General features: G+C 31.9%; 1 protein-coding gene across 9 annotated transcripts in view; it reads right to left on the reverse strand.

The window, feature by feature from the left end:
• LOC118199468 (RNA-binding protein Musashi homolog Rbp6-like) overlaps positions 1-17,375 on the reverse strand; it is a 1,078,296-nt gene that overhangs the window by 58,269 nt on the left and 1,002,652 nt on the right. For 7 of the 9 annotated variants that reach the window (XM_085822045.1, XM_085822040.1, XM_085822044.1 and 4 more), the window contains exons 9-10: positions 12,542-12,626; positions 2,181-2,258 (exon numbers count right to left, since the gene is read on the reverse strand). In XM_085822045.1, the coding sequence (XP_085678171.1) occupies positions 2,181-2,258; positions 12,542-12,626 (163 nt within the window). The remainder of the gene's footprint in view (positions 1-2,180; positions 2,259-12,541; positions 12,627-17,375) is intronic. The other 2 variants (XM_085822043.1, XM_085822042.1) reach the window with 1 other exon arrangement.

A 17,375-nucleotide genomic window follows, 5' to 3' on the forward strand; every position in this document is an offset into this window, starting at 1 on the left:
TTTTAAAATTTTTTAGTTGCAGTTTTCTGAATCTTTTCTACGCTATTGTAATAATGAACTTTGAGACTTCACCTTAGGGCAGATAATAAAATAATCTGCAGCTGCTAAATATTGTTGTGAATAAGGAAGGTGGTGGAACATTTCTTTACTAGAAGTTGTGTGACGAGAATGAAATTGTGTGACGGCGGATTTTCGCGCAGAAAAAAAAACAATTATCCGATTGCACTTTTTCAGGCCTAATATCTTGGATTTTCTTCAGGAAATCATTCATTACGTATTTATAAAATATGGAAATAATCTTTCAGGAACAGTTTTTTTTTTTTTTTTTTTTTTTTTTTTTTTTTTTTTTTTTTGCTCGGAGAGGTTCCAGAGAATTATTCTAGAAAAAGTCTCTATTTCACATTTTTGAAACCGAAGTTTATATGGCTGTGTTGACCTTCGCCAAATCAATCACATTACTTTTTTACTTCAGGATCATAAGAACAGCGCCATGTTTCACTTGCAGACACCATCTGTTTAAAAAAAAATCAGAAATAATGCCCACTTTACTTCTAAACTTCATTGCTGCTCTCCGCACAGAATTTCGAATCCATTACAGCATACATTCCTGGATCAAAGCAAATGATTAACTATACATACACAAGTCTGCCGATAAGCAGAAAGAATTTTACTGACTAGTTCAGATATCATGGTAATAAATGGTATATACCGTTTGGCAAATTTTGCTGAAATTTATTAAAAAAACATTTAGCCTTAAAACTTTCTAAACGCAGTGTGTAAATAGTACTTCAATTAATTTTAAATATTTATTTCATTTTATACACAGTGAACTTTAAATTAATTTATAAAACAGTAAATATTTCCAATTATTTGACTAGTGACAATGCAAATATAAAACAGGATGTTTTAATCACATTTTAATTTATTAGATATTTTTTTTGAAAAATTACATTACCAGTAATATCATATTATTTCAATATAACACTCCCTTAAATGAAGACCTTGCGATTTTAAAGTATTGCAAAAGACTTTTTTTAAGTAAAAAAAGTTTGCTTATAAGGGGGCCTCACATAAATGAACTTGGTGTTTCTAATGTGTTTTGTCTATATCAACATTTTCTTTTGATGTAAAAGTCAAAAGACTTTCACGTCAATGCATCATTTTAACACATTTTTCAATTGTTACGCTGGCCGAATAAGGCGATTATAGTTTTTGAACCGCATTTTAAGCGGGAAAAATGTCATCTTAAACGCAAGACTATAGGTTACACTGTTTTCACGATAAATTAATTAACACGACTTTCTTAAATTTTGTCTCAAAGTACAAGAATTACATTGATGAAAATGCAGTCAATAAAATATATTTTATTCTCTGGGTACAGGTTTTATATTTTAATGTAATTTCGAAAGCTATATAAGAATGACTGCATAAATAATTATACAGCATTATAACCTCCTTATTAACAAGCTTATAACTTCTAATGATGAAGTCTGCTTAATGTAAAATGAATCCACATATTTTAAATATTTTTGATGTGTGACATTTCAAAATATTATTATGTATTAAGATAAAATAAAACTTTATTATTCTTTGAAATTTAATTAGAATTTAACACTCCCGTTAGTTATTATCTGTGATACCTTTAGGGTAGTAAATGTAAATAAAATGCTTTAAACGTATTCTTGTATGATGTATTTTTGATCTTATAACCATCTAAAGAAATTTTGCGATAATCTGACATAAAAGTAAATCATAATTTCTACAAAATAATAAAAATAATGAGTTTAAAAATAAGAGATCGCAATGTATAAGATCTTTCTCAATCACACCTAACTGTCTTCAGTTAATTGATATCCTGATCGAGGCAACGGGAATATTTTTCACTTAGATACATCAACATTAACCCTTAACTGGTCACGTGAATTTAAAATGCATAAAGAACGTCTGCAATCTGCGAGACTCCTTTTTTAAAAAATAAACTCTGAAAAAGAAATGTTAATAAAAAAAATTCCGTAAACTTAAACATTTATTTTTCACTATTTAATACATTAATAGATACAGAAGATAAATAGAACAGTCTCAGAAACGTCATTTGACCAATTAAGGGTTAACAGATTTTAAACATGTACTAAGCATAACAGCATAAAAAAGTAAAAAGGAAGAAAGAAAAGAGCAAGTACTTCGTGAAGCTGTAGTAAGAGGGACACAAAGCATCCCATCATTACCATCAGTCAGCGCTCCCAGGGGCCACACAATGTCTGTAAAGAAAAAAAAAAAACAAAAACAGGTTAAGTACATGATCAAATAACAATGTAGGATATCTCATAAACTTATCCTTGTCCTTTTGACAATTTTAGAAGCTAACTGTAGAAATAACATAAGAAAATACCACTAGTTATGCACATAACTACAAGAGAAACTGGTGAAAGACACACACACACACACACACAAAAAAAAAAAAAAAGTTATCAGCTGCTTCATTCCTCTCATCTACATATTCAAACTAAAGTAAACTTCTCGTCTACAGATCGAGAAGTTCCAGGTCTGAATTTCAGTCAAATCAATCTTAACAGAGGGACTCAAATGAAGTAGGTCATGCCCTTTTGCGATGTTGTATGCGGACTAAGACACGTGACAAGTGTATGCAAAAAAACGGTAAACGAAGTTGATGCAAGAAGCAAGGACAACGAATAGACATCAGGTTCGAAGCTTAGTGATAAGGACACTCGCCTACAAACCCCAAGATTCTTGATTCGATTTCCCATACAAGTAATTCTTTGAAATGCAAATATATTTGTAACACCTCTCACTGAATACTTATTTAACTACCACGATGCCTTACAGATTATTTCATGTGATTTTATGTACGACAATGCGTTACAGAATATTTCATGCTTCATCTTGAAGTTTGAAATCAAATAATTTACACGAGAATCATTTTTTGTTTGGAATATTTTTGACATGTCGCAAAGTCGCAATATTTAGTGACATATATAAACTCACAATGATGCAATATTCCATATACTGCGAATAAGTAATACTACTAGATGGTGAAACATGGAAAGAAAGAGAAACAGGAAACATTGTTTTAATCATAACCATCGAAAAGATAAAACGCCAAGAAAAAAGTGGTATTTGAGATTAGTGACACTTATTTTTTCAATGGCGGGAATTTGCCTATAATAGCACTGGCCGCTACTAAGGCCAGAAGTAGTGGCCATTTAATTGTGGTGGCGCCTAATAGGCGGCCACTGCTACCATCCTATGAAGGTATAGACAATTTTACATCCATGCCTTTTCCGGGATTCGAAGCCCGGCCTTTGTATCGCAGTCAGGCTTCCGTAACCACTATGCCGTCTGGGCGGCACATTAGTGACATTACAAAACAGGAACTAAAAGCCCGGATAAACTTCTTCTGTCAGAATTTGAACAACCTATGGGAACCTATGGGTACAGAAACTGTCCGTTTGCATTGTTACCGAAAAATTTACAGATAAAAGAAAACAATGTGTAATGCCAATGGAAATCGCCTTCCAAGTTCTTTGAACTTGATACCAATCTTCATTGGTACGTACATCTACGTCCGTGGAATCCCTTAGCAACAGACTTTCAGGAATTCCATATATAACGCAAAAATTTTTAAAGGAAGAAATCTTCTTATTTCACAGAGCATCTAATCTAGTTTATCAATGGAATAAGTGCCTTGATAACTATGGCAGATATGATATATCTATAACAAACGATTTGTACAATTCAGTATTTCAGCATCTGCACGTCTCTCATATATTAAGATAAAATTGCCCATAAAAGTATTAGTACGAGCAGTAAATAAAATGGAAAATTAAACATTCAACATAATTAAAATAAACTGCAAACGTACTCTAACATAACACAGTTTGAACCTTTCATGAATTTCGGTGCAATTTAGATATGTGCCCTTAATGTTTATGAAAAATAATCAACTCAAGTCTCTTCACTGTTTTAACACGAAGACAACATATAGCTAACTCATAGTAATCACGTAGTTATTAAGAAGTTAAAGAATGCTGAGAGCTTTCGAGTTTATCCTATTATTTACTTCAGAGGTACTTAAACGTAATTCTTGAATAGAAGAGAATAAACAGATTAAGTGTTTATTTCTAAGTATTCATGTAAGGGTTGTCCCGAAGTTAAGGACGTAGCATTAAATTAACGGAAGCACTGCGCAGGAATATAGACGCATAAATGAGCAAAATTTGAGCAAGCAAAATTTGAGATTAGGAAAGTAATTTTCTCTTTCCTCTTTCACTATTTTTGAACTTAATAGATCAACTTTCTCTCTTTAAACTATAAATCTTTAACTGTTTTAAATTTATTAACAAAATACAATAAAAATTGATAATTTTAAATTTTACAAATCAAATTCATATTGACATATTTCTGAAAATAATATTTTTTCCGAAATATAGAATTAGTCTGCATTATTCAGAAATCTGAATATCATCATGGTTAGGGAATAATAAAAACGATGAAAATACATATTACAAATTTTATAAATATGGTTATGATTACAGGCAAAAACAACGCGGACGGAAACGTCGCCAAGACTACAACTTAAGGGGAAAACATCATTGTACAAAATGTCGAGGGAGAAAAGAAAACAAGGAGAAGCACAGCAGTTATAAAACATTATCGTAGAAAATAAAACAGTTAAAAAACCTGGCAGTTATGAAACATCGCTGTAAAATTATCGTGGGGAAAAAATAAAGTACCTACAATTAGTGCATGAAAACATCGCAGAAATGTATTTTAAAAGTTTTAAATGCATACGCAAATGATGAGTTTTGACCGCAAGAAGGAACGAGCAATGTTACTCTATACTTCATATTTTTGAAGTAATTAATGAAATTTTACTGAAAAAATATGAAGGAAACTCTTCAGCCATCAAGAATTAATGAAAAAATTCAAGAAAATTAATGCAAACCTAAAGCAGTTACCATTATTTAATTAACCTCTTTTATAAAACTGGATTAGAAATGCGATCCTACATTTAAAATTTTTAATGTTAGAAAAACTGATGTCTGCGATGCTATTTATCAGGCGAAAGGCTTTTTTTACAACGATATTTTTTTACAAAGATGTTTCAAAATTGCGAAGTTTCTGAACCTCTACACTTTCTACCACGATGTTTCATAACTGGGATGTCTTCTCTTCTTTCCTTTTTTTTTTTTTTTTTCCCCGCGACGTTTTTCACTTGCTTTGTTTTCTCTGCAACATTTTTGCCGAGATGTTTTCGGCGAGGCACCTTATTTTTTTCTATCATAGATTTTATGCAAATTCCATTTGTGGCTACATAATATTATATTTCATGCATTTTTATTTAGATATATCGCCTTCAGAAGCACACTGACACTGAAAAAATAGTTTGAAAACATTCCATTATATAAATGTCGTAAAACATCGTCATTGAAAATTATCTGGCTATAAAGAAGGTAGCAGTACTTCCGCTACGTTTACAGCTACTAGAATAATTGTTAAGTAAAGTGGTAAAGTGCTAGTTATAAAATATCAGTGTTATCAAGCGATTTTACTCTTCGAGATTTCAGTTTTTAACATCATATTTAGCAACGTATAGTATTAATTCTATTCTTGCTTATGAAGCAAAAAAAAAATTATATGCGTTTCAAAAGATGATTCTGACATATGTGCTTCTTCTTCCAAGGACTAAAAATGTTCCGCTCTGGTTTTAACAGTTTTCAATCCGAATTCAAAACAACCGAATATGTGGCAGAATCAGGCAAAAAATTACGAGAAAAAAGTTACAAAAATGAATCCAAGACTTAGGTGTTTGTATGAAAAAATTGATTTTAAATAATAATGTCGAGTCGGAAAGCGGCACGATGTAAACTGCAATTGTTGCAAACTGAAAGATATCAACTTTTTCTCTGAAATGAATTTTGACTTTAAAATTAGGGAAAATTGAACTTTAGATTAAAACTGATTTTTACAATGCAGTAGAACTTAAACGTTTTAACGCAATCTTAATTGAGCATAAATATTATAGTTTTGCATTGAAGAAAATATTATTGTAAGTTTTTGGTCGGAAGGAAAACGTGAAAAAAACAACTGCAAATTTGCTACAAAACGAAACCATTGACCTTCCAACTAGTGGATCGCTATAGCGTCTTCTATACCATAAAAAAGAAATTACAAATGCATAAGGAATCATGCAAAGATTGCATAATGATTCCGCATACGATTCCTTCATAATTCTTTTTTGAAGTGTAAATTGCTTTAAATCTCGTAATAGTTTGATAGATTGTAAAATAAAATACTCTTCAATTTTGACTAGATGTGAAAGATGTGAAAAAAGAAAGAAATTGAGGACGTAGTGAAGATGTAGATGAAGATGCAGTGCATTGTCATAATATTAATTAACTATTGTAATATAAAGAAATATGTAAACATATATCCAAAAATACACGTACAGCTGAAATATGAATCTAGAAAATTTCAAATATTTAAATCACAGTAATAGTTTTACTGAAGAAATATAAGCTCAAAATAATTTTGAAAAGTTTCAGTATTACAGAAGATTTAAATATGTTATGAAGGTCAGTAAAAATTAAAACATATCTAACAATACAAACACAATTTTCACGGTACTATAAAAATCTTACATCTTCGTTTATTAGAAACGACAGATTCGAAAAGGTATGTAAATAGTACTCAAACAGAATTCATTTCAAGTAAGCAATCATTAGTTTAAAAAATATGAAATAAAATTTTTAAATATTTTAGTTCAATCCACAGTTTGTTTCTATTGGTGTGGCGATACATTTGATTTGCACTTTGGAAGACTGTGACACGGAATTAAATTCCTTTACTTTTAAGTTCAGTTTAGCTAATGTCAAATCAGTAAGCATGAGTATTTCCTGAAACACGTAATTGGAACAGGAAATAGTAGTTGAATCTTATTTCTAAACGCTAAAGATCTAATTTACATCATGTATTGAGTCATTTTATTATGTATTAGAATGTATTATGATTTAGATTATTATTTTGCATTTAAAATGTATCATAATCAAGATGAGAATGTATTGTAATTAGATTAGAATGCGTTATAATTTAGATTATCTATGATAAATCAATTTCTAAAGGTAACATCAATAACTTGAGAGATATCGTAATAATATTATCATCTCGACTTAATGAATGTGGGAACTAAAGTGCAATTACATGGAAGGAGGAAACTAAATGCCTTTCACTATGGAACTAACGTATACCGATAACTGAGAATAGTTAGTTATAAGAAATATCTTGTAATAGTACTTATTTCATTTTTCTGATGATAATTATTATAAAAATAACCTAGAAAATTAGCACTGGATGTGGGGGAACAAGAGGCCAAAAATCAATACCATTTGATTTCCTTTCATCTAACTAACTACCATCCAACATTGAAAACCGCAAATAAATAACAAAAACCGTCTATGACACGCCTGAGTCTGTAAAAGAAAAAGGGAAAAAACACCATGCGTATCGAATGACAAGCACATGTAGGAAAAACGTGCAAACCTATCCACCCATCCATAGTGGAAAAAACAGTGTGACGTGAATTTATCATAATATCAAAACGGTAGCAATTCAGCTGTTACAAGAGTATGTGACCAATTCCTGTCTACAGCTAACTGAATGTAGGATAAAAATATTGCTTAAAAGAAATTGTGATTCTTTGCGGGAAACTAAGCGTCTCTACTCTTGTTAGTTACAGCTGTAGTAGTAACAGTTACAAACTGAATGATGTAATCAGGCAAATTAACTAACATAATATGAAATAACTGACAATTGGTTACATATATCTTCACCATACAGAAATTATACTTATTGATCTTTAGGTAGTACTTCGGGAACATATTTCCTGTGACTATCTTCAAATAATATTTAAGGTAACCAATCCTCTTCCCTTTGGCTGATGTAAGCTCGATGATAGTCTACCTGTGATTGTTATTTATCTTGTAACAATTCCAGAAAAATATCAATTACTTCTTGAAATTTTCGCTTTGACTTCCTAAAATTTTCAATTTCCTTATACTGGCAAAATCTGAGAGATCATTAAACCAATCCCTTGGAGACATTCTGGCTTGCTCGAGAGAGCTAAAATTAAAGATAAACTCTTTCAAAACAAGCTACACAATTTTCTTCACAGATCGAAAACGCCGAAAATCTTTTCAACCTACCATATTAATGGATGGCTTGCCAATTACTATGGCGGATAACCTAAAATATCTGGACGTGACCTTAGATGCTGAACTACGCTTCACTACACATTTGTAAAACTGCTCCAACAAAGCACTAAAGTAACTTCGAGTTCTGAAAAGCTTATGTAGCACGGATTGGGGGACCACTCCGAAAGCACTAAGATCGTCTTACGTTGCGTTTATAAGACCAAACCTTGAATATGCAGCACCTATTTGGGCACATGCTTCTGAGACCACATTGGAGAAACCTGATAAGATACACAAAAGAGCAACCAAAATAATATCTGGAGCTGGTTCATCTACTAGCAACTTCAAGGCATAACAGGAGAGCGGACTTTCGACCCTTTTACAAAGAAGGAAATATCTTACACTCAGGTTTATAAACAAAGCCATGAGCTGAGACATGAGGCACATCTCCAGAAGGACCTTTGGAAACTGGAACGACAGGTCAATATCAAGAGGTCATCTACTCTGAAATATAAGATCAGAGAAAATGTTGCTCTCTATGTGACATCTACATTGTCCTTCAAGAGCCTAACCTGCCCTCTTACATCCCCATTAATACCAAAATAAATCTCAATGTGGTGGAACATTGTACATAAAAGGAAACTGAAGCTGTTATAATGGCAAAAGGTACTCGAACAACTGAGTCCTTTTTGGGAGATAATTTGGTAAACCTTTACACATAGAGTTCATCAGGTGAGACTATCCAACAGGATGGAGCCGGTATTCACATCCTTCTACCAAATAGGAAAACTATGCTGCAAAGACATAGAGCAGGCAACGTCACTTCCAACTTCACATGTGAATTAAGAGCAATCCAGGAGGCACTGAGAATTAACATCGACTTAAATTATAATGATAAAGCCAGCGGACTTGTAATTTACTGTGACTCTAAGGCTTCCCTAGAGGCAATATTGCAAGGACATTCAAGACTCACCGATGTACACCAACACCAAGAAACAATCAACCAGATGGGAAAGAAATGCATTATGCAATGGATACCTGCAAACATTGGATTCGATGGAAACAATGTTATGATTGAACTGGCTAATGAACCGATGAACTGGCTAAAAAGGAAAGTAATCTCCAACAACTCAATCCCCGTCACTCTTACTAACCCCATTGCCAGATATACACTCAAAGAGAAATCTATTAAGAAAGATCATCAGATATGTGAGATTGATCAGAGAAATCACAAAGATGAAACAGAGAAATCACCATACTAGACCATTACTAGATTGAGAACCTGCCATTTTAGAAGAATGAAAATTAATGAAGATGGTACCAAACTATATAGAACTTGTAGAAACTGCACCGAAAAGGAGCTTTCTCCAGAACACATCTTCACCTGTCCGGTAATACTTGTAGCTCTGCAAAACTTGGGGGGGATTTCCTTTCCAGCGAGAGTTGTATAATGAAAAGATTGTGGAACTTGCAAAAGCAGTGATTTCAACGCATGGATCCATTTGACTTCTAAAAGTACACGACACCAACCAACCTAGTTTACATTTCTGGCAATACCAGTTTAATTGTCACATTCGAATTGAATTGTTGTCATCAGAAATAGTTGACTGTAAGCGTCTATAAAGTATCTGAGCTTACAAAAGATAATGAAGATGCCACATATACCAGAACCCAAAATAACACAGAGAAATAAGAAGGAAATAGTTTCGCCGGTCTAAGTTGAAAATAAATGATTAATGCTATTGATGTCAGAATAATTTTCTATTTTCTTACATTAAAATGCTTGCACATTAAATTCAGCTTACGCTTCTTATCGAATATTAGAGACTTATGTACAGATTTTGGATTACTTTCTGAAACTGAGCGCCAATGAAACGTAGCATACGTATTATAGAATATAATGCAATGATGATGCATGAGGATGACACATACTTCAACATTTCTGTAGGACTATTATAATGATGTAATGATGTAGAATGGATATTATATATTATATATGTATACCTAACTTCAAGATTTCTTAACTCATTGAAAACTCTGCAATTAATTTTTTTTATAACTGCATCTTAAACATCTTTACATAAAGCCTAGTATAATTAAACCTTCATAAAATTTGATTTAACACAAATTTTAGTCTTTCATTTCAAATTTCGACACCCAAAGTCACAAAGAATTTCGGTTTTTATTAATAAAAATCATTTTAAACTGCTCCGATATCTTAAAATTTGTTTTGTACCTTTGACTACAATTTTTTTCGTCGAGATTATTTTTTAGTTTACGTAAGAAATGTTTGTCTGGCAAACTTCTATCTTATATTCAATTATATTTTTACACTATTTTTACACTGCAATCATTTCAATAAATTCAAAACATAATTGCTATGATATTTTAATAAGAAAAGTTTGTGCCGAAATGCAGCTTTTCGAATTATCTCTGAAACTACTTAATTTTTCTCCACTAATATCATAAATCACATAAGTCACAGTCGAGATGATTATACCATTAATTCCGGGACATTAATATATTTAATATGCTTAAAAGGACGAGTTTCTCTTATTTCCGATTGGTCCATTTCCAACAAATAACTTTTTTTTCTGCATTATTTGCAATAACATACAAGTGTGCAAATGACTTCATTTTTAAATGATTATATTTACCACCGGGGGAAAAAGAGAGAGAGAAAGAGAGAGAAGGAAAGAAAGAAAAGAAAAGAAAGTATAGAGACTAAAATAGGGAAAATCAACACTTCAAGAACATTGTTTTGATGGAAATAAAGAGAATTTTCTCCAAGGGCAGCAAGAATCGCAGTTCATTTTCCCTCTTTGTTTAAGAAAAAGGGGAAGAGACCTGGTATGTGCTGTTCACAGCCGTTCTTCTCTAAGTTATAGAAGTCAAACAACAAATTTGTGTCTTAATTATAGATGCTAGGTTATTATATTAACCATAAAACGTTTATATGCCACTGCCATTTTCCTCATTTCATTGTTTTCCTTTTTGTATTCTCATAAACAATGGCTTTATTTATGAAGTGAGCATGGGATTTAGTTCCTTTTACTTCTGGTACGTGAAAAAAAAAACACAGAAAAAATAATATGCAGATTACACATTTAAACATTTACTGCGTGGGGAAAAAGTAGAATTTTCTACATAGTTTGTGAAATTCTTACCCGAATGAATAACTTATGAAGAAAACTTGCATTCCAAAGCTTTAAAAGCGTAGCGTCTCGAAACTATTACAAATTAGACGTGGAATAATATGCATAAAAAGTGAAAGAAAGTTATTTGAAAGAATAAGTCTTATTTCATTATTTTATTGTTCTTAGTTTGTAATGTTCCATTATGTTGATTTAATCAATCATTACGATTTAGATCTTTACTATCCCTTCTCCCTTCCATTTCTCTTCCAGAAAGCAAATTTAGATTCAGAGTATTTAAGCTGAGATTTTTGGACTGTACGTCAATTGTGTTTCTCCTTCTCGAGAGCACGTTACTAGATTTCTGCTCGCTCAAATAAGATCGTATTCTTTGCATTATAGTTGCCGACATTTAAATTGCTATGGCGGTGAGAAGTTCTAGCCAACTTCGCGTAAATCAAATGTGTAGCCCCTGGCTACTAGACTTGGATTTTGAAATTGACTGTTATTTTAAGTTATATCGCCAGAGTTGTGGCGTAAGTGGTAGGGTGATTTGTTAAGCACGAGACGTGCATTTATGTCCCAGTTCTGATTTAATAGAAAAGTTTGTTTCAAAATCTTAAGACTTTTCTTCTTTCTTTCTAGTAGTTCTTTTCAGACGAAGCGATAAATCGCTCCAAGTCTGTTTGGACTTTATGCTACCATAGATTGCCAAAACTCTATAAGTTTACAGTCGCAAAGTAACAGAAAATGGTTTTGTTGTAGAAGTTATAATTTATTTTGGAGAAGGGGAAGCCTGGAAAATTATTATTTTCGAAAAATTTAAATTACATTCCTGCATGACTTGAGAAAAAGTTTCTGCATTAGCTTTCACTGAAAGGCCGGAGTGTTTCAATAAATTTAGTGAGCCGCATCTCATGAGAATTTTATGTTACGACTAATTTGTAGTATGCTTTAACAAAAGTTTGCACTATGACAAGGGAGATTTGTTTATCATTCTGCATCATTACACACAAAACACTCATCAGCCATGCCACAGATTGAGAAAGAAAACAGAGTAAAGTGCACAGATAGATAGAAAGACAGAAAGAATGAAAACATTTTCGAAGGTCGTGGATATATAAGAGATGATGGTGAGGAGAATGGATAAATGACGCCAGTCTGCACGAGAGAAGAGAGCAGCCCAGTAGCGCCACCTACCGTACGTAGCCCTACCTGCTCCCCGTCCGCGCGCAACATTACTGGGCATCATCACCTCCTTGGGCTGGGCCTTCTTGCATTCCACCTGAAAAATTAGAAAAATAACCTTTATTTAAAACATAAAACATAAACTGACAAAAATGTACTACATGTTAAATTTGCTATAGTACAATATTGCCACAAAAAGAAAAACTTTTATTAACAAAATATGCACTATTAGCACTAAAAACATTTAATCGTTTTTAATATACTTCCCATTATTCCGTAAAAGTGCCAGGGTTTTAGTAATGTCTGAGTCCCATAAGAAAGTGGTCTCACTCACTGGCTATGTAGCCACTTCGGAAACGCCGATTTCATATCATTTGCTTGCCCAGAACCTCTTGCTTGTGAATGCCTACTCAAGGGACACAGTTATAAACTTACTGAAGCGATATACAAGCGTCCTTTATTTTACTCGGCAAGTGTCCGCTGTTTGCTTAATATCCGTATTCAAATAACTGTAACTTACTTGCCTCTCCTCTTCGCGCATACGTCTAAGTGAAAGTCCATTTTAACCTATAATTTTCTTGAGCCGTATTTTCCATTATACCTAACGCTGGAGGCATAATATAGTAAGTTTCGTGTGTTTTCTGCATTCCATGGATGAAATGGTTTGGTTTATTTAATTATGGCAAAGCACACTAGGGCTATCTCCCTAAGGAGAGGGATGCCTTCGTGGAGGACTTTCTAAGGAAAACTGACTCGTTACAAATGGGGAAAACCACGAAAACGCCCATGCAGCCAGCCCGTTCGCGGGATTCGAACCTCGAACCGAACTACCAATGTTCAGCGACTTTACCGCTCGGCCGCTGTTGGGCCCCATGGATGAAACGAAAACATATTATTTATGAAAAAGTCTGAACTCTTTATTTCAATTAAATACGCATGTTGCGAAGATTTGAAAGTCCCATTCCCTTGTGTTCGTACATTTGAAATAATAACAAAAATTCAAATTATTCTGCCACAGATAGATATATTAGTAAAGTCGTTTAAATAATCTAGTGTTTCCATCCTTTAACGAAGTTTACGAACATGATTCAGATAGACAACTGGTTCATAAGTACTTTGCAAACATAATTCGAACGGATAAATGCTTCATAATATGAAATATTTTATATATATAATTCGCATGATAACTGGTTCGGAAAGAGTACACCTCTTAGGAACATAATTCGAGTGGACAAATGGTTCGCAAGTAGAAATATTCTAAGAATGTTATAAAGTTCTAGTTAATTTACGTGTCCTTGGCTACTAGAACCTTTATGGAAGTGTCTAGGGACTATTCGCAGGTCTTTCTACAACTATAAATTATAAGTCCAAAAGAAGAGTTAAAACACAGTTTTATTAACTTAAAGAAACATTCACAGACAGCCCTTTCTCGGGCTTACAAGAATGCCTCCGCTGAGGCTTTAACTTAAGACACAGAATAAGAAACTAAACTAATTCTAACTAGCTACACTTTAATCGAAGCTGTACAAAAATAACTAACCGAGTTGGCCCATAATTAAACGTCACAGGCGAATACTAACAGGCACGTAAGACTACAGCCGTACTTAATAAGATAGCTTAAAGCAACGACTTAATCCGAAGGCAGAACACGCTCTACTGAGAACTTCCGAGCTCTTCTACTTCCCAATAATGACTGGTTCTACTTCATTTACATAAAACGCTATACTGAAATCTCATTCTGGCAGGGAATTTTAGGTGGAAAACAAGAACCTAAAGAAAAGCATTTAAAAATTATAATAATCCCTACAATGTAATTCGGATGAAAGAGCTGCGTAGCAAGTTACATATAAACCAAATTCAGATGCAAAATTCGTTTGTAAATTGAAGGTTTTTATAAAAATAATTCGGATAGACAAACTGATTCGCAGATTGGAAGTCCCAATTTGGATTTTTTTAAGATCCCATTTGGACAGATACTTGTACTAATACTCGTGAACGTGCAACCTAAGAATTCACAAAGCTATGTAATTGAATGTTGGCTAAAATAACATGTTGAACTGAAGGAATTTGTTAACCTCGTACACGTACTGTGTATAATTCGGAATACTCATTTTGGCAAAAAAAAAAAAAAAAAAAAACCCTCAATATTTGCAGAATATTATTATCATGAGATAATATATCTTAACATATTTCAAACACTGAAATATATTATCATGAGATAATATATTTTAATATATTTCAAACACTGAAATATATTATCATGATATAATATATTTTAATATATTTCAAACACTGAAATATATTATCTTGAGATAATATATTTTAATATATTTTAAACACTGAAATATAACATATTTCAACATACCAAAATGTCTGCTTCAAATAGTTTCAATAAATCACGATTACACTGATTTAATCAAAATTTACATAGTATTGTTTACAGATTTTGCTATATATAAATTTTGATATATACAAAATTTCATAAATCACAGATGGCTATACTGAGATAAAAATAAAGTCAAAACATTTTTTTGCATGTCCAAATAGCAAACTGAAATTTATGACCAAAAAGGTGAAAGGGTTCAACTGCTAGTCTTGAATAACAAAGAGGACTTCGTAAAAAATTGTTAAACCAGGGCAGTAAAGCCTTATTTATAGCCCGAATAAATTTTTGAGCATACATGTGACTAAAATAATAGAGAATGTTTTTATTGAATAAGAAGAATATTGAAATTTGGAGCTTTCCAGCATAAGCTTGTATTCGTTAAAAATACAAGCTTAATGTACAAGTACCTGGTTTTTAAAATGCTTTTATTGTAACATGGCGTATATTGTGTGCCAAAATAGTGTGAAAACATTTTGAAGTTAATGTAAAAAGCGCATACCTTCATTCGATGGACATTACAAACCAAATATACTAAAATTGCTTTGATACTAAAATGTATTAAAAAAGCTTTGAAATACCGGCAACCAAATAATGCGCAGAAAGCTGCAGCTATTTAGCAGTAAATAGAAAAATAATAATTTTAAAAATCTAGTCTTAATTTTGAATTTAAATTACACTGAAACAGCAAAAATAATATATAAAAATAAGAAAAAAATTAAAAATAAAAACACTGTAGAGAAAATGTAGCTAATGCAGATGAATGAAAAAAGTGAAACCTAAACATAAAGGAGCGTAAAAAGATCATAAAAAACAAGAAGGGGGTTTACATCTCTTGTAATATCTCAATCAGTTATGGCCCAATTTGAGGCTTTTTTGAAAATGGGCCATTTCAGCCTTTCTCGATGTAGTATGTAAGAATGATTCCCATTTCTGCCTTTTCTTTCACGGTCAACGAAAAAACCGAAAGTGCAATAAAAAAACATCTTACTGTGAAGTATGTATAAAGTGATGTCTAATGACGGTCGGCCTTTAAGTTACTCTATGTATCATCAGTCTCCAAGCAACTTCAAAGATAGAAATTTCAGGCTTCTCGGCGAATTTCATTATCAATTTAATGACACATCTCTTTTTTTTTTTTTCTTCAGAACACTTTTCCAAAATTTTAATTGATATCAGTATGTCCATGCTCTTTATACATTTTAAACTAGATAAAGTATTGACTTTGATTATTTTTGCGATGCTTATACAGAGAAAATTAACTTTTTTACGCATAACAATCACACCATGTTTTTTGTTCTTGAAAACTTCTATTAAGTAAAATGCTATTTCATAAACATTTCTAACAATTTATTGAAACTGAATTATTAATTTGAAGGGCATTAACTATTGTTGCCATAGAAATTCAAACACCTGAATACTTCTTTTTAATTGGCTTAATACGTAACCAATGCAGTTGTTTCATTCTTAACCAGGACACTCTTTAGCAGCGTACCAATGAAAAATGATAGCTAATGTTTTGAAATTGTTGTACATAGTTTAGCAAAAACAATGTTTCAAAAATACTGACGCTTGATTTATTAAAGAATACATATTAAATATTTTCAACGGATTGATACGTAGATAATATTCGAACTCGTCTGATTGAGAAAGAAATTGAATGAAAATAATCAGTGCTACTTTGGTTGCACGGATTTTGGAGATTTTTTTGGCGTCATTTTATTTAAAAAATAATGCGTTTATTAAGCATAAATTCCGTGTTTTAGATATTGTTTATGGCTTCTAAATATTAAAAATCAATTTAATTTTGCATTTTTATTTGAAATAAAAGTTTTATTGTTTATGATATTTTATATAATTTTATGTTATGGATGATGTAGACGTAACCTTACTTTAAAAGTAGTTGTTTTTAATATCTATAAATTTAGTCTAATTTTTTAAACATTATTTATGGCTGTTAAATATTAAAATGCAATTTAATTTTGCATTTTTTTAAAAAAGGATTTTATTATGTATGATTATTTAAATAATTTTAATTCTATGCGTGATGTAATCAGCTCCCTGATTGGTTACAGAATATGTGTGCATTAATGAGCTGTGATCAGCTCCCTGATTGGTTACTGAATATTTGTGAATTACCGCGCCATTTTAAAATTTTATTATTCATCTCTTTGAATTCCTTAGATTTCATGGCGAACGGTTATGTCCCTTTCAAAGATGAATGTTGTTATTGGTAAGTACCAAGAATTATTGGTACCGGAATCAAAAAAACTGTCCTTCGAGACCTTATTTTGGCCGGCCTGGCTTTCCTAATATGTCCCTTTCCTAATCAAGATTTATTTATAAATTGTTTGTTGCTGTTTTTATAGCGGTGCTTGTATTCTATTTCTTTGCTACATGAAAGTAATAATTTAACCTTACTTTAATATTTTATACTCGTAGTAAATGTGTTTATTTACATTT

The sequence above is a fragment of the Stegodyphus dumicola genome, chromosome 8 (assembly GCF_044657685.1).
Source record: "Stegodyphus dumicola isolate Sdum_Otavi_A_Nest chromosome 8, ASM4465768v1".
NCBI classification, from domain to species: domain Eukaryota; kingdom Metazoa; phylum Arthropoda; class Arachnida; order Araneae; family Eresidae; genus Stegodyphus; species Stegodyphus dumicola.